At 37.7% G+C, this 25284-nt stretch overlaps 1 protein-coding gene across 1 annotated transcript; it reads left to right on the top strand.

Annotated features, from left to right (window-relative positions):
- Positions 1-6770: 6770 nt before the first annotated feature.
- On the top strand, positions 6771-13409 carry trhra (thyrotropin-releasing hormone receptor a). The gene is made up of 2 exons (XM_063879775.1): positions 6771-7794; positions 12566-13409. Exons 1-2 carry the CDS (start codon positions 6985-6987, stop codon positions 13001-13003), a joined length of 1248 nt encoding a protein of 415 aa, XP_063735845.1. The 5' UTR covers positions 6771-6984; the 3' UTR covers positions 13004-13409.
- Positions 13410-25284: the final 11875 nt, after the last annotated feature.

Genomic DNA, 25284 nt, shown 5'->3' on the forward strand with positions numbered 1-25284 from the left:
CGCAAGGATAAGACAAAAATAAAAAAAGCCTTTTGGTGATTAAGGAAGCCGACACGGATAATTAATTCCACCGTTCCATCGACCCATCTTCTCTTTATCGCCTCTTTATCATAATTAATGTGATGTTATCCCCTCACGCCACAGCTGGTTTTGAATTATAACGCTCTCAATGGCGCTCGATGATAATTGTCTTTCCTCAGCCTTTGCTTCTGTCTCCATCAGTAGCACTGATTATCTCTTCTAGCTATTCTGATGTGCACGGTTATAAAAGTGCCCTAATTATAACACAGCAACATTCTGTATTTAGCCGCTGGATCCCATTCCTTTGACGAATGCACAGTCATGTTCAGTTTAGCTCTTTCTATTATTGTGCTTTCTGGATGGTTTAATATATGAAATGGTAATTGTGCTCAACAACAGACTATGTGACCTTACCATTTCTCTTTTCCACTCGCACACATATATGAAAAGGATTTTAAAAAGGGTAAAAAAACATAAATGTACCAACCTCAGTGTATTGTACATAGGTCCACCGGTATGGACTAAGACTGATCACTATCATTTTAATAATAATAATACATGTTATTTATATAGCACTTTTCTTGGTGTTCAAGCGCTTTACAAGCAAGTAAAGAAAGATAACTTAAAAGGTAAAGTGCTAAGCTAGGTTGAATAGGGGCGAGGGGTCAGAGCATTAGGAGTTGAAGGCAAGAGAGAAAAGGTGAGTTTTGAGGTTCTTTTTAATGATGTGAGGGTGTTGGCAGATTGGACATGACTGGGTTTGCATGGGCAGTTCTAGGGGGGCCAATGGGTCTATGATGACTTTATGATAGAGTTATTTTGTATTGAAAAACATCATTTAATAAAATTGAAAATAAGTTACTGCACAAATTCTGTTTCTAAAACAAAGATCATGGTATTGAAGTTTTTATTAAGCTTGAACACTGTCTTTGTCTCTTTTGTCCCCCTGTTGTGCCACTCTCATAATAATCGCCAATGATCTAGATCCGCCAATGTTACCTAAAAAATACTGTCAAACCTGAAATGTAATACAGTCTTGGGACTATGCTTATAATTCAATCAGGAGAGACTTCATGTTCTGCTTAAAGAACATTTATTGACACATATATCATATGATATAAATGTTACTAGTCTTTTGCGATTAGATCCCGATCCTGATATCGTATATATCTTATGGGGGCAATGCAGCCGTGAGTATATTAGTAACATTTTATTTTTAAGCGAAGAAGTGTGGTGAGGTCTTCGGAATGGTTCTTCTGGGCACTGGACATGATGACGGGAGGAAGTTTGGGGTGGAGGCGGTTTGCAGCATGAACACCTGAAATCACAGCTGACTGCAGGAGAGAGGAGAACTATTCTAAAATTTGATTGCAGCACGGTGATTTGCTGTTGAAAATTGTGGTGACATGTAATTGGTTAAAAGAGAACACCCATGATGAGCTGATTATATGCAGCTGTGGAGTGCATTCATTTATACCCAGTCCTCCTAAAAGAACTTGCGCTGAGAAATATGTTTTATCTGTATTCATTGTATCTTATTTATGTTGAAATAATGTATAGAGTAATGCTTTTTAACAGTAAGTAGTTAGGGTTAGATTCAATTATTTTTTGAGATCATTTAGTTAGTGTAACATGTTTTTTAGCTCAGAATCTTCAGTTTAATACATCCACTCCTTCAATTTCTAGATAGGTTTAAAAATATCATTTCTGTTTATTATGTGGGCATTTATTCTCAATGTTTGGAGATTTTATTGAGGTGTCCCAATTGTATTGTTGTGAATAAAATGAATTGATTTTTTTGATTGAATGCTAACCCAAAGTCAGAGGAGCTGCTTAGTATGGACACAGCAATCATTTTAGACGGGACGAGTTTCATTCATTAGTTTAATGAGAAAAACTTGAGTTCCAGCCAAAGATGTGAATTATATTTGAGGAATAAAGCGAGCCAATCACTGAGTAGTCTGCTGGCAAGAGGTGAAATTCTGCTTCTGTAATCCTGTTTATCTTGAAATTCCAATTAGAAACAAAAAGACCTCTCTGTTAAAAGCTGCAGCGGCTGAATAATGCATTATAATAAAACAGAAGTCACTGTTGTTTAAGAATTTGTGAATTAGTCCACCGGTGAGTTATTCAGTCTCAGCATTTCTTCATTTTCTCTGCAGGGAGTATTGCCTTTAAAGCTTTATATGACTGGCTCTGCATCATGGTTTGTTTCATGTTCGCAAATGATTGTTCTGTGAAACTGAAAAACCCCTAGAGGTGGTATATCAGCCCGAATTGAAGTCTGAAGGAATGCATTTCATAAATATAAATGAATTTGGAAGCAGAGGAAAGAAACAATCCTGGGGCAAAATGTTATATAATCAGGTATTAAATCTGTCTCAGTAACATTTTGCAGGCCAAAGAATTTGTTTGGCATCACTCCAGTGTACCAGTATAAGTGTCCTGTACTTATTGGCAACTTTAGCAGCCATTAGTTCTCATATTTTTAAGCAGACAGAAGACCTTTAGCTGTTACAAATAGCATCTTTATGAAATAAGACCCTGGTTCAAATCTTTACAGTAGCTGGTCTCAACTCTGTTTTAATGTTTTATTAGCAGGGTTTGACCATGGGGTGGCAGTAAAGACCCACTTACCGTGTTACTGTGAGAGTCAAGTCACTAGGGAGAATTAATGTACTCATAAAGTACATTTTTGGGGTACTTGTGAGTATTACCATGTTATGCTACCATATGTCTTTACTTTTATTCTCCTCAGTCAGTTAGTAACATAATGTTCTTTAACCAGATTTAGTTGTACCTAATCTTACATTTATAAATCAGAATAAAAAACAAAATGGTTTATATTATTAAACCACCCACTGTCATTGTTCCTAAAGATAAGTACTGTGTCTGTCTGCTGTTTGGTGCTTAGCAGGTAGCGTACAGTGACTTTTTAGAGCTTTTTTATGCTAAAATTAGCTGCATGCTACAAAAATATTACTATGATTTTGGCCATTCCTTTAAATCTAAGTATTATTGCATCACAAACAATCATAGCAAGCATAGAAATTCCCTGTAATGGAATCAACATTCACGTAAAATAACTCGGTTAGCCTGCTGTTTCTGACACGGAGGAATTTTCAGGCATCAATAAAACAATTTTGTCTTCAAATTGTGTGACTACCTCTGGACCCCCCGCCTGTGAGGTCATTGAAGCCAACACTTCATTTCTTCTGATACGGACACTGAGAGGATCAATACGTGATATTAAATCTTTGGTTGAAGATGCAACCTACTGAAGATCACAAAACTCAGAAGCAATTAAAATCAACATCATCCAATGCTGACCTCTAAAAACACTGCCATTAATAACCAGGTAATCATACATTTTATCCACATCATCTGTAGTTAATCTGTCTACGGTAAGAAAAAAAAATAGCCTAAAAGACTAATCTGTGATTCCATCGAGGCAGTTTCTTCCTGCACACCGCTGAGCTTTCATTGCTAAACCGGCCTCTTGGGAAGATTACAAAGACAGTAATATAAACAGCTGCATCCCCTGCTGTGCTGAGATCTGATTAATTTTCATCCTCTGCCTTCTCTTTCTTCACTCGTGACCATACAGCCTCTCCAGGAATAACAATCACACTAATCTGTACTAGTGCTGAGAGACTGCCTGAACCCTCAGCCAGTTTGTTTATCTTTTTGGCTGCGGTTCCTAAAACATCAGGATGGGGCTGCTAATCACGAGCAGTTAAATCATAAACACGTGCATCTCGCTTTATCGTTCCACATTGTATATTCCACAGATGGAGATGAGTGCAGGCTTTTTATCCTCCTCTTTCACTGGAAAGCAGCTCCACATCTCTCAGCTCCTCTATCTAATGTTACAGATTTTTACCCCCCAGGGCGGGGAATTGCTTTAACACCAACACGGGTGCTGTGATAGCACCAAAGAACTCACCCGTTTCAACATTATGATGATGTAATCTAACTGAACAGTGGGAACCCAAGGGGCGACTTCCATGTTTGACAAGTGAAGCCAATGCACTCCTGCCTTGAACCTTCATTTTTTAAAAATAGCCAGCAGGGGGCAACTTCTTTGGTTACAACAATAAGACAGATTGTAAAGAAGTCCATGAGAAAACCACCCCAATTTTTACTTTATTTTATTTATAACCTACTAAGTATTTTCCTGATGAGTTTAAGGTCTCAATCGCAGTTTGAAATCTTCAATACAGCATGATGTTCATTTTGTAAATGACGGTCCCTTATAGGGTAAAATAAAGCAGGGTATGCTTCAGGGTATGCTTTAAGGTTGCTACCTTGTGAATGACAAGTCCTGTATCCGGTAAATGACAATACAGGTGATGTGTTTTTTCTCTCTTCAAACTGTCTTGATCATTGTTTCAGTGTACTATATTGTTTACTTTTTCCAGAGTTTTTTGCTAGCCAAAATGATCATTTCAATCAATTCAACAGATTGCCAACCAAGCTGACTAGCTATTGCAGAGTTAGCTGGTAACTTAGTTATTGCAATGCTGACAGTACCAGCCTTGGCAGGAGTTGTATATACTGTAGATGGTAAGCCTACATTTTAGAAAACTGATTAGTCCAAAGACTAAGCTTAACCATTTTGCTGGATCAAAGGAGTAAACAACCTAGGCTAATCTTAACTATTTGAGGTCAATGCTTATCTTAACCATCTCTCAAAGTTTCTCACCTCCTGTTGGGCGTTTCTCTTCTCTTCATATCCAAAAATGGTCCCTTGTTTTCCACAAAACCAAGACTGTGTTATTCCAGAATTCCAAACTCAATGCTTAATAACGGCAGACCACAAACCAATACTGTAGGTCTAAGGTTAATGAGTCAGAAGATAGACAAAGAGAAGACAGAAATATAAAAACACAGAAGCAATAAGACAGGTACAAGATATAATTACAAAAGGACATCCATAACCCCAGCCCTTTCCCTGGATCGTTAAGGTATGGTTTACATACATTAATTAAAATAAAATAAAATTGTACGACATAACTATCACAGAGTATAGAAATAAACAATGCAAATATGCTGCTGCCATGTCCCTCATGATTCCAAGTGATGCTGAGCCTTTTGGAGCAAACTCTCCTCATTACAATATTGTACGCAAAAGTGATGATACTAAAGTGTCTTTGTCCTCATTTTAGAAATCTTCATCACTATATTAGACCTATAATATTGTAAAAGCATGCCTGTAGGACTAAAAAAGACATTCAAAAGGATCTCATTTTGCTTTATGGGAACATTTGGACTATTTTTATATCCCAAAACTACTGATGATGCTTGGACACTTTGTTAGAAGGAACAATCACACTTAATGGTGGTTTGTCTCTCACTGTAATGATACAGAAATATTCCTGTAGATACAATCTGTGTGAATAAATGACGCACTGTGTGTGCATCAAGCTTAAACAATATGACAATGTAAATTCTCTATTTTAAGTAAAGTTAGTATTATCAGGTAATATCCTTAAGAACATGTTGAACCCCTCTTTCTTGTTGAGAAGACTGTTTGTATTAACGCTGTCTGAAATGCTTTATAATACACCTAATGACATCACCTATATTTGTTTTTGAATACGTTTTTTTGGGGAGAAAAGCTGAACATGTCTTTTATGTTGTAATATATCACACATTTATTATGAGATTATCTTTTGGGTAAGTCGATATAGACCCACACAGTGCATTGATTGAATCCCAAGGACTTTATTTGATGCAAAGATCTACAATATCTCCTTTTGATGGGATGCAAACATGAGCCTTTGCTTTAATATTTCCTAGTGTGAACATTGCTTAGCTTCAATCAAAGTCAAAATATACACCCTGAGACAGAGGGAAATAAGAATCCCAAATCACAAAGCTACAGGAGAAATGATTGAGAAAATCGCATGATAAGTGATAGCTAATTACTTTAAAATCTGTAACATTTATACAATATCAAAAAATGCAAACAAAAATGATAGTTGTGTAACTTTATAGCTTCACTTTGTCATAAAAATATTAAAGAGGCCCAATTATGCTTTTATCCTGTTTTCCCTTGTGTATTATATACTGTAGGTTTCTGTGCATGTAACAAAGGATTAAATACCAAAGTGGCACCAGTTGTTTACTTCCTTAACATAGTGAAATCACTATGTAACACTTATGCTTCTATTGGCAAGTGCTCCAACACATTGTATGACATAGTCTAAGGGGCGGTATGTATAAGCCGATAATCTAATCAAAAAAGAGTCAACCAGCTAACTGATCGAAGCAGACTGGGCTCTGTTCAAACCTGGGCAACTGTTGAAATGTATATGTTTATTTTAATTAATATTTAATTATATTTGTAACTCATGTGCAGGCATTCATATTACAATTTATGCAGTTTATGCAAATAGATGGACATTCTCTTTACTCATCAAAAAGCTGGGGTAAAATGAATGCTTAATGACAAAATCTAGTTGTCGGCTTCCAGTGGGAGCCTGCCTGTGACCTCACAGTGTGTGTGTGTGTGTGTGTGTGTGTGTGCGTGTGTGTGTGTGTGTGTGTGTGTGTGTGTGTGTGTGTGTGTGTGTGTGTGTGTGTGTGTGTGTGTGTGTGTGTGTGTGTGTGTGTGTGTGTGAATGAGGCTCTGCAGGAAGCTCTTTCTCAGTCATGACTGTGTGAGCAGTGAGACAGGAGCAGGGTGCGGAGCTGTATGCAACACCACCTCCCTCTCTCTTAAAACTTCAAACAGCAAGAGGCTCAATCTGCTTTTTTAAGGAATGGGAATTCCATTTGAGTTTAATTTGCAATATCAAAAACGGTCTTCACTGGAGAAGAAAATACTATTTGCCTGGATTATATGTGGATGACATTAAGTTTTTTGAGGATTTATGCTTGTTGGACTTCTAGGGCCCTGCAGGTAATTACAATGTTTATGTGTGATTAATCCCTGGTGCAATTGTTTGATTTCTTAATATGGAAAACCTCACCATGGACAATATGACCATGGAGAATGACACACTTGTGCACGACAATCAAACCACGCTGGGTGTTTGGACTGACTACACAAGTGAATACAAAGTGGTCAGCGTGTTTTTGGTGTCCCTTATTTGTGGAATGGGGATTGTGGGGAATGTGATGGTGATCATGGTGGTGCTGACCACCAAACACATGCGGACCCCAACTAACTGTTACCTGGTGAGCCTGGCCGCGGCTGACCTGATGGTGCTGACGGCTGCCGGGCTGCCCAACATCACCGACGCCCTGCACGGACAGTGGGTGTACGGCTACGCGGGGTGCCTGGGCATCACTTATTTCCAGTACCTAGGAATAAACGCGTCCTCCTGTTCCATCACAGCCTTCACCGTGGAGCGCTACATCGCCATCTGCCACCCCATCAAAGCGCAATTCCTGTGCACTTTATCCAGGGCGAAGAAGATCATCATGCTGGTGTGGGCGCTCACCTCCGTCTACTGCGTAATGTGGCTCTTCCTCTCGGACACGGAAAAGTTGGTGTATGACAACGTGGTGTTGCTCAGCTGCGCCTACAAGGTGTCCAGGAGTTACTACCTGCCCATTTACTTCACGGATTTCGCGGTGTTTTATGTGCTGCCCCTCATGCTGGCCACGGTTCTGTACGGACTGATCGCCCGGATACTTTTCCTCAACCCGCTGCCTTCTGATCCCATGAACAGCACCAAGAAATGGAAGAAGGAGGCGAGTCAGGGGGGAAGGATGATCAGCACCTGCTCCTCCAGCAGCACCACGGCCACTTCGCGCAGACAGGTGGGAAACTGTTTGTTCATAATCAGTGTTATCAATGTTTGTGTTTGGACCTGTGTGAGTAGGGAAGATTGATGCCAGCTGGACCAATGGTCAGGTACATGTCCTCCAATCAGGAACATGCTTGAGTGATAACATTCTGTCTACTGGTATGAGTTGCTTCTGCCCTCATTTTTCTAACATACTTAGTATAATATATCCTTGAAACAGAATTATTTACGTAATTATTGCAATATGAATATAAATATTAGTATTAACATATTATGAAAGTTACCGTTGATTTGCATATTGTCTAAAAACAAATTAGACAGAGCCCACAAGTAAACCAGTGCCTGTGCCATAATAGAAATTATTTTTACGAGAAAGAATTATTTTGAAAAAGGCCTTAAAAAAAGTCAGATTGAACCTGCAACATCTTGTCTGGAAAAGAAGCATAATTGTGATGGCGAAAATTGATAAAAATCATAATTTCCAATAAAAACTGACCACTAACCTGTCACAACAAACTCCACATCCCAAAGCAATTTAATACACATATTCATTCCACAAAACATTTGACAAAGTTGATATGTGTTTTGTTTTCTCATTGTTTTGGGTCCTTCATACCCCACTGACATGAATGTTAAAATACACATTAAGATTTAACTAGACAACAGCAAAAAAACATGTATGTGTTGAAATATCTACGCAACGTTCAGACGGATTCATTTACCATTATACTTAGAGATAAGAGAGCAGGTAGAGAGCAATGGCCCATTTCAAAGCTGACCTTCATTTTGTTCACAAATTAACCTGGTAGTTTTGTCACTGTCGCGGCACGGTTGCATTGCTAACTCAATCTGTCCAGGAACAAAGAGGGATTCCAACGCTCCACTCCAGTAGTTCTCATTTTGCCAACATGACAAACACACTCAGATGCTGAATACAATACCAGCTGCAAGTGGTAATGAGCATAGCACACTTATTACGGACTATTTCATGTCATTGTGTACTGTTAACAAAGTACAAAACCATAAATCCTATTAGATTTATTTTTGAAAAATACAGTCAACACAACTGATCTGATCTGGTTTATTTAATTTACATGCTAGTGCAATATTCTTTTGAACACTTGGTGGCGGGGGATAACTGCACCGGGTGTATAAAAGGGGTAGGTGATCGGAAACAGCACAGAACATTGGAAGAGCGAAAGCATACCTTTTCAACCAACCCGGCAGATGCTCACAGCTATACAAACATCATTGAATGATTAAAACCCTGGTAATGTAAACTCTGAATAAACGTCATAAACTGCAACTAATGACTGGAAAGCATCTGTTATGTGTCTGCCTCTGGATCACTCTAAACGTCACTGTGAAATAATGGGAAACCCAATTAAGGACATTAGAACAACAAAGTTGCCATTACACATATACTACTAACTGGAGTTTCAGACAAAATGACCAAAATAGAAGATCTTTAACAGACTTCATAAAATAAATCAGTTCAAATTCATGTTTATGAGCAATTCACATACAATTAGTAACAGTTATGAAGTATTATTTTGGTAAAACAATGTTCTACATACAATTCAGGGCAAATTGAAGGACTGCCTCTACAGGTCTTGCATCACGGCAAAAGCTAAGCCAGCGGATCGCAGCTAATGATTTTACACTGTGAGGGGTGAAAACGCTAACAGTGTTAACTGAGGAACAAGAGGATGGGCCTTATGTTTGGCCGTGCATTTATATATGAGATATTCCAGTCTTTCAACAACTAAAAGCACCTTAATTGTACATGCAAAATTTACCCATTCACTCTGAAGGCAGGGCTGCCATATAAGGTGCCAGCTGCTCATCATCTAACCTTTGTGGACAGCCCATGCATTTTTGAGGGGTAATCGTTGGGACAAGAGAATACTAGAATCAGAAATACTTTATCTGTCCTACAAGTAGTGAAGAAGCAACCAGTAAAGACAATATTAAACTGTAAACATAGATATATTGCACTTAAGTATTGTAATTGCACAACAGTGTTGGTGTGTTGATGCTCTACCAGGAAAAAGGTGTTTGCAATAATCATTGAAGATTTTGAAACAAACCCCGAGCTCTTTGATTTGCAGTGCATCAAAGTGGGGCCAGCACTCATTACATTACACATTAAGTCTAGTGAAGTGCACCTTTTTTTTGTGGAAAAGAGCTAATCTACCATTTTAATACTCATAAGCGCAAACATTTATAAAGTGGCTCACGGAAAACAACCGACAAAAGTTATAAGACAACAGAGATTTATAGTTTCAAGGTGTTGTATATCCAACGGTGCTTTCTTTATTAGGGCTTGTGGTGCAGCCACCTTTTGAATCCCCTCGCTCAGTGTGCCTGAAAAAAAACAAAATCTTCCTACAAAATAACCCAGAATTCTCTCGCAGACACGCAGGTAGATAGCAAAGCCAGACATTTGTTTATCAGATCACGGGAAGAAGCTTTCCTGGAATGACGGGGGGTGTGGTACCCTGAGGGAGCTCCATGCTCTATTGGATTGTCTAATCAGTTAACCCCAACCCAAATATGCTTTTGGCTTTTTCTACACCATCCTGGCTTGTGTTTTAATCTCACATCCACAAACACACACTCACATGTGGACACAATCCACCATGTACCACGGTGAATTACCGAAAGGTCAAACAGTAATGAAAAATCCCGATTAGGTATTTTGCTCACTGACGACACTACAAGCGCCCCCATCCAATCCAATCATCTTCACTTGACTGCAGCCGAGACGACACAACATAAATATGGAAAGATTTAATGACGGGGAAGTTTCACAATCAGGATTTACATCTGGTAATTATATTAACAAATCCAGGCTTTGTTAAGTTTTGCATACAGATCAGTTTTACTTGTTGGGAATGAATTAACAGCATCTAAATAAATAAAATGGGTTTAATTAGATCTACAGTTGCATGGTTTTAAAGATTTAAAAAGGTTTGTTAATGGTCACATTAACAATGCTCATTGTATCACTATTGTTGGAAATCAAAGGAGTTGGAGAAATCTCTATAAATCTTTTCTAGTATTTTCGTCTAAGATGGTGTATTTGCATTCACTTTTAAGTTGTACAGTTCAATTGCAACTCTCTATGAATATGACAGCATATTAGGCCCATTGTAAGTTGGAAAATAATTAAATTACAGACCTTGGAAAATAATTCAGGTTAAAAAAAACTAAGTTAAGTTAAAACTTACGAGAACCAACACTTATAAAACCAGTTTCCTCATAAAGTATATGAAATCAAAAAATATAAGTTGCAATTGTGAAAGCCTTTGTTTGACATTAATTACATTGTATTTGTTCGTCTTATTCATAAAGTGGCTGGCTTTTAAGGCTGATATGATATGATTTGAGCACTTTGTTGATCTTGAATGCATTCCCCTGTGAGGACACGGCAGTTTCCTACTAATTCTATGGTAAAACAAATAAGTTTAAAGGCCTCACATTGCAATGCATCAGCAGGTCCTTGTGAATAAAATGATCACAAAATTATAATCGATTATAATTTCTACTGTTGCGCCAAAAACAAACATTCACAGCCAGCAAACTGAACATTCAGAGATGGTGCTAAGCCTGCGAGCTTCAGGCAGTCAACTCGAGTACTCATGATATATTCGTACATAATGCCCACTGCTGTTCTTACAACCAACCAAACACACTGTCCTTAATTTGCCACTCTATTTAAGCTACCAGATCTGCCGCATGGCTAATGCTGCTTCTGCTGCTACTCCACGTGGTCGCTGTTAACCTGCCCCACCACCACCCCAGCCTCAACCTGTAGGCTCGGGGGGGGTTAGTTATCTAATCGTCACTCAATGTACTATGTAAATATGTGGAGTGATGAGGCCTGAGCCTAGACGCCAAACTTAATATAAATATAATACTTCCAATAAAGATATTAATTTAACACTTGAGTTGTCTGAACTTCAGAATATGGCACTGTGGCAATTAGTCGTCCCAAAATTCCATTCTCACCTACAATATTTGAGACGGATCATGGCTGCACCTCAGTGGATGGAGACTTGGTGAAAAGGACTTTTCTTTTCTTGGGCATGATGGCTTGCGCATCTTTCACAAACCCTAAAGTAACTATCCATCAAGAATTAAGTTCTGATAACATCTGTGGCTACTGGTGCAGATAGGTTCAACACTACTGGTCCCATAATTAATTTCTTTTCCCCTCTGTGTCAGAAATACAACAGAGGAATGAATGGTTTACAGTGTGGGCAATGCAAAAATGTTTAATTTCCTTCGAAACCCTTTTATGTGGGTGGATAATCTGAATTCAACTTGGTAACGGAAGAAAAGTCATGTGTAAATCCAAATAGCTTAAAAAACCCAAAGCAGATGCTATAAATGTAAATCAAGAAAGTCAAGTCAGAAAAACTATACCTAACCCTAACCCTACATTTGAGCCATAGTAAAACATAATAGGATTAATAAGTTGTAGAGAAATATACATTGAACCTTTGAACTAGGGAAAAAACATGCTGAGAAAGTATGGATATTGAGCTTGCGGACATCCTGGGAACTCAGATAAGCTACCTACTCTAACTGGGACACTGGAATTCAACAAAATCATTATTAAATACAAGTATTATAAGAAAGTAAAAAAAGTTCTAGTATTCAAGGTTTCTCAGGCTGTTCATAGTGTTTAGAATCCATGCGACAATGTGCATGCGAGTCCAGATTTCTGTGTTTTTATGTTGTTGTAGCATTTTTAACGCATGATTTAATTTCATCAGGTGACAAAGATGCTGGCTGTGGTGGTAGTCCTCTTCGCCTTGCTTTGGATGCCCTACCGGACCCTAGTGGTTGTCAACTCCTTCCTGGACGACGCCTACCTGGACACATGGTTCCTGCTCTTCTGCCGACTCTGCATCTACCTGAACAGCGCCATCAACCCGGTCATCTACAACGCCATGTCCCAGAAGTTCCGTGCTGCTTTTAAGAAGTTGTGTCACTGCGGCCCACAACGTATGGAGAAACCAGCTTCTTACAGTGTAGCGCTGACCTACAGCGCCATCAAGGAATCGTCCAATGGGGAAAGTCCAGACCACTTCACTTCTGAGTTGGAAGAAATGACCACGCCGACAGATCAGTACTTACCTGGCGTTTTGCCAAGTAGCAAGAAGATGCCGTTCGTAAAGCCCTCCCTGTCAGGGAGTAATGTCAAAGTCTGACTATAAACAAACGTTGCACTTAAAGACGGTAGCAGAGACTCAGCTGCAGCTGCAGGACGGAATTAGTTTCCCATGGGACTTTTTTTTGATGAGAAGATTTAAATAAAATACCCAGACACTATTAATTTGATTTCACCAAGGTGTTTTCCCTTCCTTTTTCTTTTTGGCAATACAATTTTCCCAAAACATAACAGGATGCTATTTGATGAGCCAACTTCAGCATTTTATACAAAGCAAATACAGGTAGCTTTCACAAACCTTGCAAAGACACAATTTATTGGTACAACAAACAGAAACTAAATTGGAGTATCCACTTCCCCCGTCCCCCTCCACACAAAACAGAACCAGACTAATATGCCACACTTAATATTGGGTAGTTTTGTTTTATATGATGGGGCTGAGTGATATTGCAAAACTTTTTTATTACAATATTTATCAAAATATTATTTAAAAAAATGTTCAAACCAAGAATTGTGCAAGCTATAGACATAAAATATATTTAAATTATAAAATGCATCAGAAAGAGATATTTAATTTTCAATCCCTTCTATTGCTATTAATTCCCCCTGTGTGTAATGTTTACAGCCATGGTCTTATTTTGGGTCAGTGTTGTTACAGTTTGTTCCTTAGGTGTTTTCCTGAGAGCCTTACTACTTGTTCCTATGGATCAGTCTAATTACTGGTTTGATGGCAGGTCTTTGTACTCTGTGTGGAGTATCAGATTGTGATGCTTCAGGTTTAAATTACTTCCTGTCTTGCTGTTACAGTATCTTTTTCATTTGAGTCTCTAAATTCCATTAGCGTAGTCCTGTTTGGGACTGTCTCATTAACTGTTGTTCATTAAAAAAAAAAAAATGGAGTTTTCTAAAAACCGTGCTGTACCGGGCAGTGGAAAGGTGGCACATGAAGGCCAAGTAACACCTAGCTGCTAACCGCTACTTGTGTCAACAGCAACCCTTCACCAGTGAAGGTCCGAGTCTTTTGGTTTAGAGGCGGGATGTAAGGAACTGTGATTAGTTAATCTTTTTGGTCTTCATGGGCCCCAGAGCAATTTTCAAATAAATTAACCGGGCCCACCTCTAGCGCTATATCCAGCTCTCTGAAATTAGGCTGTCAGTTGCTAAAATACTATCATTAGCTGTAACACATTCTGTAAGTAGTTTGTCGGAAAGGTAGGGTTAGGGTTTTCAGTTCTGGTCTCAGTACATAAATTGTGTAGACCGGTTCATTTGTGCTAGCTTGCTGTGCACTGGAGGTTTGTGGTGGATAGTTTTCATTAAAATAAATGAACTCCCAGATTTCTTAAAAGCATATTGTGTTGTTTTATCTGGAATTTCATAAACGCATAAGTCCATCTGCAAATAAACACAGGGGACAGTAACCAACATGTTTATTTGTGTTAAGTGTTAGAAGTAAAGATATAGATTTGGAATATTAAACAGTATTGGACGTTAGCATTCAGGGCTTTCTGTCTTAATGTGGAGCTTTATCCCTAGGTTAAGGCATTACATCTTTGTTTAAGAAAATAAAATAGTTTAAAATGGAACCGTTTTGGAAGATATCCCTTAAGACTAACTTCTCCCATGTAAGGCGGAGCTACTGATCTAATGGAACACAGGGTTAAGGGAGCATAGACACTATGCCTACCGTCATTAGTACTAACATCAAGTTGGTGGTGTTCACTGAAATCCTCCAAACAGTAGACTGGGGTTTTTGTTTCCTACACATGTAAGATGTAATGAGTGGTTTTGGAGGCTTTAAAGTTGTTGCAGTCCTTTTTCTGTTGAGTAATTAGTAAAGTAACGTTATTTAAATGAATACAATTTAATGTAATGGAAAATGTTTCAAGAAACTTGGCCAAAAGTGCAAAAGACTGGTTGAGGATAGTTTTGTTTTGAAATCGGGTAGCATGTAATAGTATGTAAAAGTATGTTGTTAAGCAATCTAATTTATCGGAAGTATATCCAAGTTCCTAATGTTATAACAAAGAACATTGTATGTCACACATATGTTTATATCACCCAGGCCTAGGATGCAATCTCATTTGGTACCATGGATAACTCGTAGCAAAAGCCTTTATTCAAGAACATCCTTTCCAGAAACCATGTCACTCACACCGTGAAATTTTAATCTCACTCGCAGAGAGAAAAAGCATGTGCATGGAATAAAATGACCTTTTAAAACAGCCCAAGTAAAAAAAAAAAGGAAAGATATTACAGAAACTAATTTAAACCTGCTCTGTCAATCTAAAACCTCCTGTACTCTAATGGTTCCTGCAGGGACAGGGTCTTTACAGTGACAGACACAAAAGCTTTACGATGCTTTGGTCACTGTGAATAAGACCACTGAGGACTCTGAACAGTCTCTGAAGGTCAGTAGCCAGTGTATAATAATGAGGAAGAAATGTGTAACCCTGACAGAGAGGCTGTTCGTCAAAGGGTCAGAAGGCAGTAATTCACTGATATTGCCACAGACTGCAGAGTGCAGCACTTTTCTGTGATGTATATGCTCAGCAAAAACCCCGGAGCAATGATGGAATGTGTAAATAGATCACAACAAAGTGCCATACTTGAGTTTGTGAAATCCACAGTATGTATAGCTCACCCTGCTATTAAAAGAAGCATTTCCAGCTGTTTGTTTCACCTACATATATGGTATGTACAAATTGAATAGCACTCAGAGGGAATGAAAACTGTGTAATGAAAATAACTTGTTCATTATTAGCAGGTTATTCTTATCTGTCTATATTGTAAAGTTGCTAAGATTTAATTGTGTAGTTCAACGTGAAATTATTCAACATTGTATTTTCAATTGTGTGCCAAGAAGTGCATTTAAAAAAGAAAAAAGCTTGTTTCTATCCATTGTTTTTTATTTCATTTCAAACCAATCACTGGAGGCTAACAAGCTCCAATATTGAATATAAGAGAAAACAAAGCTTTGAAGTTTGTATCGCAAATGACTTTTTATTTGTGCACTTTTATTTCTTTTCTTCCTTTGCGCTCAGTTGAAATTAATTGTGTTTATAGTAAAACACCACAGTTGTAATGGAGATATTTGGCATCGTGCGCAGTCTGCAGCATGAACGCAATGCTTTTTGTGAGGTGAACACGAAGATCTGACACCTGATGTATTTTCATACAACTGAGGCATTGCTTTTTTCTTCTTGCTGTTTAATGTATTGTTTTGTATTTTGTATTGTTTTGTCTATAATAAACAGAGACTATAATTGCAGCATATCGGCTTCACAGTTGGTGCAATATTGCTACATTAAACTGTCTTGTAAGATGATCTATTTTCTTCTCCCTGTACCTTCACCTGTACTTATCTTCTACCAGCAGCTATTAAAGAAACTGCCCCATCCAAGACGGCCATGAATCAGCCACAGATAGCTTCTGTATGAGCTATGGCCACACCGAGGACATCAATCAGAGGCACTGATGACTTCTTTCTGCAGTCAGTCAGCATGTGGTGGCCTGCTTTGACACAAATTCATCTCACTGAAGCTATCACAGGCCAAAACTGTACTCTCAACACAAACAATATGACACCCACGCAATTTATTTTAAGCTGCTGTAGGTTATATCTGACTGATGACACCTCGCTCTATTTGGTTAACTGATAAATGCTGATAGCACTAGAGTATATATTACAGTAATTACCCATGCGATGTTATAGAGCTGAAAAAGAGCTTAATGTGCTGGGAGAGAATGTCCTTGGAACACAGAGGCACTAATTTGATGATGGATGTAACAATTCATCTGCTGGGTGCACTCCAGCCGTACATTTTAAGGCCACCAACACACACACCCACACACAAAATAATGGAAAATGTTATTTATTACACAGGCATTAAGACCACAAACAACCACTGGCAACATACAAGTGTTTTCAAATGTCATTTATGAAAAGTAAACTAATTACTATTACATGTGTTGCGTGCCCCTAAACCATAAGCTGCCAACCAATCAACCAATCAAATGAAAACAGTTTGAAGTAGCACACAGTAGCAGAGAAAGGAACAAACATAAGAACAAAACTTACCCAACTGAGTTCACCTCAAGGCTTGGCACCCAACCTCGCATTGAGCAAAGAACATAACACGTATCATATGAATGCAGCTTAACCCTGACCCTGACCCTAACCCAAGAAAAGCAATGTTATGATATCATTCCTCTGCCAAACACTTTTAGTTTACAAAACTTGCTAACTATTGGTAATTTCTTAGCTTTTGCTAGCCCAAACTGGTCCCTCTCCAAGGGCGACAAATGACGTTACGTCCAGGGCTAGCCCTAACCCTAAGTCACGTAACAAACATACATTTTCATTTCAAATGATGATCTTTTTACTAACTCAGTAGTTTAGATAGATGTATTTAGCAATGAGCCCTATACATCTTCAATAATGTGTTACCAAGTACTAGAACCTGTTGTAAAGCTACCAACGCGCATATTTTTTACATCAAGGTACTAAAGCTCTAGCTAGCAAAAGTGGGGTTAGGTAAGCTTTTAAAGTGATTGGTCAATCTTTCTTTCAGAATATGATAATGCTGAATGGATGCATTTACCCATTCGCTGGCGGTAAACCAATAAGAATGCAAGCCACACCATCTCAAGAAGAGGCTATCTAATCTCAATGTGTTCAAGGTTCAATTACACTTACGCATTGTTCCCTATCCAAAAAGAATATACTGACACAGCATGTTAATAGCAGGTGTAAACGATGAAAAATTGAAAATGCTATCAAGCTATATAAAATCAGCCAATCCAATAACTTTACCATTGATTATGAATTTAATGGTAAAGTTCACTTTCTATACTAAATTAACCAATGTTGTTGGCTCCTGGTCTGACATTGTGACCAGCACTAAAGATAAAACTACTGTGTTAAAGAAATTAAACTAAAACCTTTCATGTCTTAATTTCGATTTTCATATTCATAGAGTTAAAGGTGAGGCAAATAACCCCTTTGCTGAATTATGGCAAAAACAAATGTATTTCTAAATAGTCCTACCATTAAGAAAAAAAAATGTGTCTTCAAGCAAAAGATGTGTCCTCAACCTCTTGTGTATGACATTTAAAGGTCCAGCAAGGTTTGTAAAGCACTCTGCCGGAAACATGGTTGATCCATTAGAGAAAGAGCTGAGCAAGACTTTCCAGCGAGTAGCATATTATGTGCAAAGGGAACACTTTTTATTGAGTGTTTAGTTCAAGGTTGCTGCAACGCAGGCTGTCCTTGCACTTCATTAAAAAGGATTAAGCACTATTAAGAAACCAGTAACACGATAATGTTCTACAAATCGATCCAGTTATCCCGTGAAAAGTGGTTGTACCGACATAGACTTATTGGCCATTGAGAGCCAGTCTGATTTGGCAAAGAGTAAGAGATCCAAAGTGTAAAATTGCAGAGCAGAAGTGGCCCAGAGAATGAGGCACAAAAGCCTCAGCAGTGCCCAGCTGCACCAATGAAATGGCCCTGAATCTATGAACCTAATTCATTTTCCCGCTTCTGCCTTCCAGCTCTGTAACGTCTGGAGTGCTGTACATTTTTATGCACGTTTTCAAAAATGAGAAACTGGAAGGGAAACGATGTATCTGCCATCAGCAAAATGCCAGCATATTTGCATTAGAAAAGAATATTGCTGTGGTAATGAACATTAAGCACCAAGCATTCACTCCCACATTGAATCATGGTCCTTAATTCCTTCTCGACAGTTTGTTTGACGATTTATTCAGCCATTCCCCATGGAAATTAGTCTTGAATTGGGAATATACCTTATTATGCCAGAGGAATAGCTTTTGAGATTATTTGGGTTTATATAGCAACATAAATGACCAAAGGTAGCATTTATCTTGAAATGTAGAGTCTAATTTCTAAGCTTGTTTTGTGTGCATGCATACTAAACATTTTCCTCAACCTGTCAATATTTAATTGTCCTTGGGGGCATTCGTCAACACAATCCAAACAAATTGATAAATGTTTCTTTGTTTATGTAGTTCCATACACAGGTCTGTTCTGTAAGAAACATCCTGCTCTTCAACAAGAATCACTTGTTTACAAAAATAATTTACGCTTCAATTCATCTTGTCCTTCACCAGCAAAAGCAATCATTGTTTAAGAATGAGCTATTGAGCTATTGAAGGTGTAAAGACAAAGAGGCAGGCAGATTGATCATGGTTCAGAAAAGGTTGCCTGTTCATCATCTTACCTTCCTGCCTGCAATCTGTCCCTCAAAGCTTTGGTCTAATATACTGCTGAACCCACAATGCCACTGCCTTGCCCCAAGTTCAACATTTACAATGCAGGGGAGAAATACACCAGTCAACCTTCAAACTACGGCTTTGTGCTTATTATTCTTTCCTAAAACTTTTTGAAAGATTGGAACTGAGGTGGCTACTTTTGGGTCACCAATATCAATGAAGAGCAGTACAACCCTATAATTCAAATGATGTTATTTATTACTGTGAGTGCAATCTGTACTCAGCTCAATTGACATGTTAATGGCAGGAGTGAAAATGATGGAAGGTCATTGTATTGATCGCGAGAAAATTGTGTTTGTGTTCTGAGTCCGACATTATTATTATAGATGTTTAGTCTTTGCTTAGTAGACTAAATGTAAAACAGTGTAAACGTATTTAAGAAAGCACGTATTACAGCTCAATAATATTGTATTAGATAAGAACGGCAATACAAATTATGAATATCGAGGAAACTAAGATACAAAGATGTAAGTACACAAAGGGAAGTGTGCTCAATGAGAGATTGCTATGATTAGCTGTAACAAACAGAACAGTGGCTAGTTTAGCTGTAAGGCAGTGCTACATTCCACTTAACAAGGTACAAAACTGTATTTTCAATTATTATAAAAATGGCATGACAGTGATTTAGTTGTGCTTTTATTTGTGTAACATAATGTAATGTGATAATGTAGAAAATATTAGAAAAAAAGGTGACTTAGAAAACAAGGTTGCTAACAACTAGCAAAACCTAGCTTTTCCCTGTAAACATGATAAACTGTTTGGTTATTCCATACATAACTGAGGATATGTGAATATAAAATGTTTGTTGTCTATTCAAGTTGCTTCTCATTTGCAAATTAGAAACAGCAGAAAGCAATATATAATACTTGTAGCAGAAGCATTAGCGTCACAAAAAGAAAACGTCAACAGATAAAATGCTGGGTCATATTACATATAAATGACTCAGACCATAAAGCAGAAGATTTCAAGACATTAGATAGATCTACAACCACTATAACTTAAACAGCAGACAATCATAGGGAGGTCAAGGAAGTCAAGGCTTTGAAACAATTGCTGAGTTCTGTCCAAAACCAATATGTAAACCTGTGTCAGCATAAACCCGCTGATTGGAGGACGGGAAGCAACCTCGTTTGTTGGTTGACCCTTTGTCCAAAACCCTGCACATGCTTTCCTGATGAAGTCTGGGGATCAATGTCTATCTGGGACTTTAGGGGCATGGCTTAGTATAGTATACCTTGAATCTTAGTCTTTTACTACAAAAGAAACATTTAACCTGTTTTGCTGTTGCAATTGCTCACTTGTTTACCTGAACCTAACCCTAGCCCTAAACTGCTCTGCACACATTGTACTTCACTGAGTATTTCCATTTTATAATACTTTGCATTTGAACTCTGCTACAATTCAGAGGTAAACCATGTACTTTTACTCCACTAAATTTATTTTGTAACTTTAGTTACTTTACATATTTGGATTAATAATGTGAAATATACATACAGTATACACAACAACACCTAAATCAGACTTTAGTTACACCTAGTATTTTATTTTACCTAGTTAAAATCCCAAGCTATCCTGCCGTATACAAAGTATGCCTATACTATGGTACTTCTACTTTAACTTAAGTAAAAGATCGGAGTTCTTCTCCCCCCTCTGCCAACAGCTACCCAAAACACTGCAAATATTAATAAGTCTAAATCGACTTGGTAAAAATGCTTTTTACTTCCTTTATACTTTATTTATATGCTTTTTTGAATAAAATGTGTTTTGCAATGCCCAGCACAAAACCAATCCATCTCCTGAAAGAAAGTTTCGTACTAACAATACTGAAAGTTTTAATAACTTCCATAAATAGTAATGCTGAATTAATTATAATAAATTACATTACTACGTCGCAACTTCAGTTAGGGGTACCTCCTCTGTGATTTATAGAACTCTTTATGGACACTTTATTTTAAAGTTAATTTGCTTTAAACTTGTGTTTCTAGTTTTCCGACGTCAGGCATTCATAGGGTATAAACAACATAATAAATAGAAATCAATTAGAAAAAATTAGAGACGTTTTTCATTTGAATTTCTCAGTGTAGTTGCAGTAAAGCTGCTGCAGAGTTCAGTTGTGGTTGAACGTCACATCAATCAAGTCAATCTGCAAAACAGCTCTAAGACAAAAGCTGTACGCGCACTGACGTAGAACCAAGTGAAGCAGGATAAATACTGACTGAAGAGAGGAAAATAAACACCATACAGGCTAAGGTTTCCATCACCCCAGCCAATTGAATTGAGCGCAGAATTAGATGGCCGTGGCATGAATAAAGCCATGTAGTCACAGCTTGTTTCACACGCGCCCCAGGAAATGTCTCACAGGAGTGCAGCCTCTATGAAACATGTCAGTGGTGGATAAAAGCTTGAGGGGAGCTTGTAAGGTAGACTTTGTAGAGAGGATTAGTGCATGAGTGTGATTTATGAAACACCCTTACACAAATCTGTGAAATTACCAATGAATTACAGGCGATGTGGGTCAAAGTATTTCACTCCTAGACCATAAACTGGATGTTTTGACAGTTACATACATTCAAATTCATCACTAATTCAGTAGTCTAGCTTAATGCAGAGTGTAGCACCACACCTTTAAGGAAGATTTTCAATTTGGTTAATAAGTTTATTCCTTTTTTATTCTCAATTTTGCAGTGATAGGTTGTGCAAAAGCTCAGGTAACTTATTTTCAATCTAAGTTCTTAACGAAAGCAAATGTACATTTTGTTGCCTTTAAGTTGTATAATTCATATTTAAGATTTGTAAATATCCCATTCATTTGGATTAATGTATTGGAAGTACAAAGTCCGACTTCCTCTTACAGTTAGAAAGCAAAAGTACAACAGAAAAACAAATGGGCTTTAACAGTAAGCAGGGTAATTGTGACCTACCTATCTAATTCAAAGTGCTATAAAACATTATTACACAGCTTAGTTGAATACAAACATATCTGATTAATCAATTTGGACTTGCCAGTGGTGGAACTCAAAACCTTATGGAAAAGAAAATGTGAACAGACTTGGAACTAAATTACGTTTCTGTAATCTGCTGTTGTCGGATCAACGTGAAGCTGTTCGTTTTCATTAATGACTGCCTCGCTGCATAATTTTCCCTACATGTAAAATATTAATCAAGGGATTAATTTAAAAACAACAGCAACAACGGTCCTGGGTCTGCTGTGCTGTTTGGTGTGTAAAAGAAACCTTAACCCTAACCAGTAAGCAACATTTATCAAGAAAATAATTGATGTGAAACAGCAGTCAAAACAGACACCTGAATCTTTGTCTTCTGTGCTGTGTTCAGTGTTTTCTGCTACAGGAGTTACTGCACAACAAGGGCCTCAGTGTTTTCCCAGCTGGTGGGGCTCTACATTCTGTTCGTCACATGTGAAAAGTGTCATATGGATGAGTATTGAGCTGCAGGTCATTTAGCTCCTATCTGTGACGATGCTCTTAGCTGGTACAGTTCAAACACCATCGGCCTGTTTCTTATGAACATAATGATTTGTGGGTATTTGCTTGTGATTGTTGCTGTCTGTGTTGACACACTCAATGATTCTGAATGGAACATTTCCATTCATATGTAGATATAAAGCAACTTATAAGATTGTTGATAACAGAAATGTTGTAAACAAGCAATGAATCGATGGCGGAGGAAGAATTCAGATCCTTGTATTTAAGTAAAAGTAATACCACACTGTGAAAATTATTTTTGAATCCTCCATCGAAGAACCTACCTTAGTCAACACATTGTTATTGCTGTTAAAACACTTAAGTGCACTAAAATGTTTTCTTTCAGTGTTTTTCTTTATTATGTTGTTGGATTCTTATTAGAGTTGCATTAATGTGTATTTTGTAGTTTACTGCTGTAAGTATTTAAGGTTGTGCTAATGTTAACTCATTTAAATACTGCTTTGTAAAGCAACACATTATATTTTATATAAAGTAATCTTTTCATAAGCTCAGTTTTGTTGCAATTCATTTTCTAGTTGATCCAGAAGGGCTTCTAAATTTGTATTAACCTTATTACGCAGGAGGATAAATCATCATTCAGTTTACAACAAACATTCAATCTAAACACATCTGGAGATTCATGGTAACCTGAAAATAAATGAAAAGCTTTTTAAGTGGAATTTAAAAAGTACAAAGTATAAGGTTGCATAGAAGAGAAAAACACAAGTAAAGCAAATGTTATGTATCCAATCAATATTAACATCATTCAACAAGAGAACAGGCACTATAATAGGCATACAAGCATCATCTCGACGATATCAGGTAATTACAATATTTGAACATGTGCTGAATAAGCGTTTTGCTTCCAGACAAAACGTAGATAAGTCGCACAAAAACTAAACAGCTGTAGCAGACGAGATATGTGTACATGTGCTATTGATCTGATGGGAGCAGGGCCAGGTGTGTGTGCACAGCACAGTACATTTCATACACAGCTCACATTCCCATCATATTGCTGACAGGGTGAGCGGCTATAGGAGCCCTGCTGACCTTGGCCCTGCCTTTCTCCTTTTTGAAAGGTTGAGAAAGTGTTGCTAAGCAACTTAACTGTCAGATCATCCATTTTACTGCCGCTTATTTCAGGAATATAAATGACCCTTGTTGAACTTTTTAATTATATGCTTGAGGGTATATTCAAGCAGTGTTTTTGAATATGGATAATAACTATTCATGGATGGTATGGCTTGGTGACTATTTTTTACTCTTTTCTTGATCTTTGCATTAGTTCAACAGGTTAATTGATAACCTTTGACAGATGAAAAAGCCAAATCTCTTCTCCAAAAACCCTCTCTAGATTATTCTTTCTTCTTTTTCAATCAGCAGTGTAAACAGTTGTATACAAACATGCAGAGTATTAGGTTTGTTTATTTTTTAATGAACAATTAATCTTATAAATACCCATATAACAAAGAAAATTAAAAACACAATGGACTCTTCACCACAAAATTACAAAGAGTTAGTAGTTAGTAGGCCACTTTGTAACGATTATCCCCGTTTTGCAGAAACGTACCCTTTTGGATGACCCTTTGGTAGATAAAACATGATGAGAATTCCCTCTAAGGTGCCCTTCCATTAGAGAAAACATGATAAAGTGTCCTCCACGGTTTTCTTCCATGGGGAAAAATATATCTAAAATGCCCTCTAGTGTGTCCATCAGTAGAGAAAACAGGATGAAGTGCCCTCTGCTGTGCTCTTTCAGTGGAGAAAACATGGTGAAGTTCCTTCTACCGTTCTCTTCCAGTGCAGAAAACATCATGAATTTCCCCCTGCGTTCCCCCATGTGAAGAGTTGTCCTCCATGGTGTCCTTTCAAAGGAAACACAATGCAGTATGTGCAGTTTAGGCTGCCTTTCATGCACGAAAAGGAGGTGACTTATACGTACCTCTATATGTATACACTTTTGTCTTTCATTGCAGAGAGGTTTTCTACTGTCGGAACACTTTAAACTTTAATCACATAACTAAAACAAATGTATTTCCGAGGCTTACAGGAGAGCAGGCTTCTCACATAAGCACTGAGCTGATAAAAAAGACAGAAGAAGGAGGGAATGGCTTCTTTCATTAAGGCAACCAATAATAGCTAAAAGAGCATTACCTTGGTCAGATCTCTATTAAATGAAGGCCCTATACCGGGTTCAATAATCCCTTGAGCATGCTGACATAACAATACCCTAGGAATAAGAGACAACAAGCTTGACTAACGCACTATAGGGCATTAAAAGCACCCAGCCTAACTACTCAGGTTATTTGGTAAAGGCAGTATTTGCTAGTTGTAATTTTATATATAACTCTTAAATAAAAAGGGATAGGGCTGGGTATCCATATCAGTAAGACAACTTACTAAGCAAATGCATACATGACTTGACCCTTAGTCTTTAATTTAAGAATATACAGCTCTGGAAAAAAATAAGAGAGCACTCCAAATGTTTCTCAAATATCATTATCTACATGTATGGCAGCCATTCCATTCCAGTGTCTGTTGA

Source organism: Eleginops maclovinus, chromosome 3, assembly GCF_036324505.1.
Source record: "Eleginops maclovinus isolate JMC-PN-2008 ecotype Puerto Natales chromosome 3, JC_Emac_rtc_rv5, whole genome shotgun sequence".
Classification (NCBI taxonomy): Eukaryota; Metazoa; Chordata; class Actinopteri; order Perciformes; family Eleginopidae; genus Eleginops; species Eleginops maclovinus.

Excerpts from the sequence above, each read along its gene's own strand:
- trhra (XM_063879775.1), top strand. The coding sequence starts at position 6,985 with ATGGAAAACCTCACCATGGACAATATGACCATGGAGAATGACACACTT. Across the intron at positions 7,795-12,565 it reads CGGCCACTTCGCGCAGACAG|GTGACAAAGATGCTGGCTGT; the intron begins GTGGGAAACTGT and ends TAATTTCATCAG.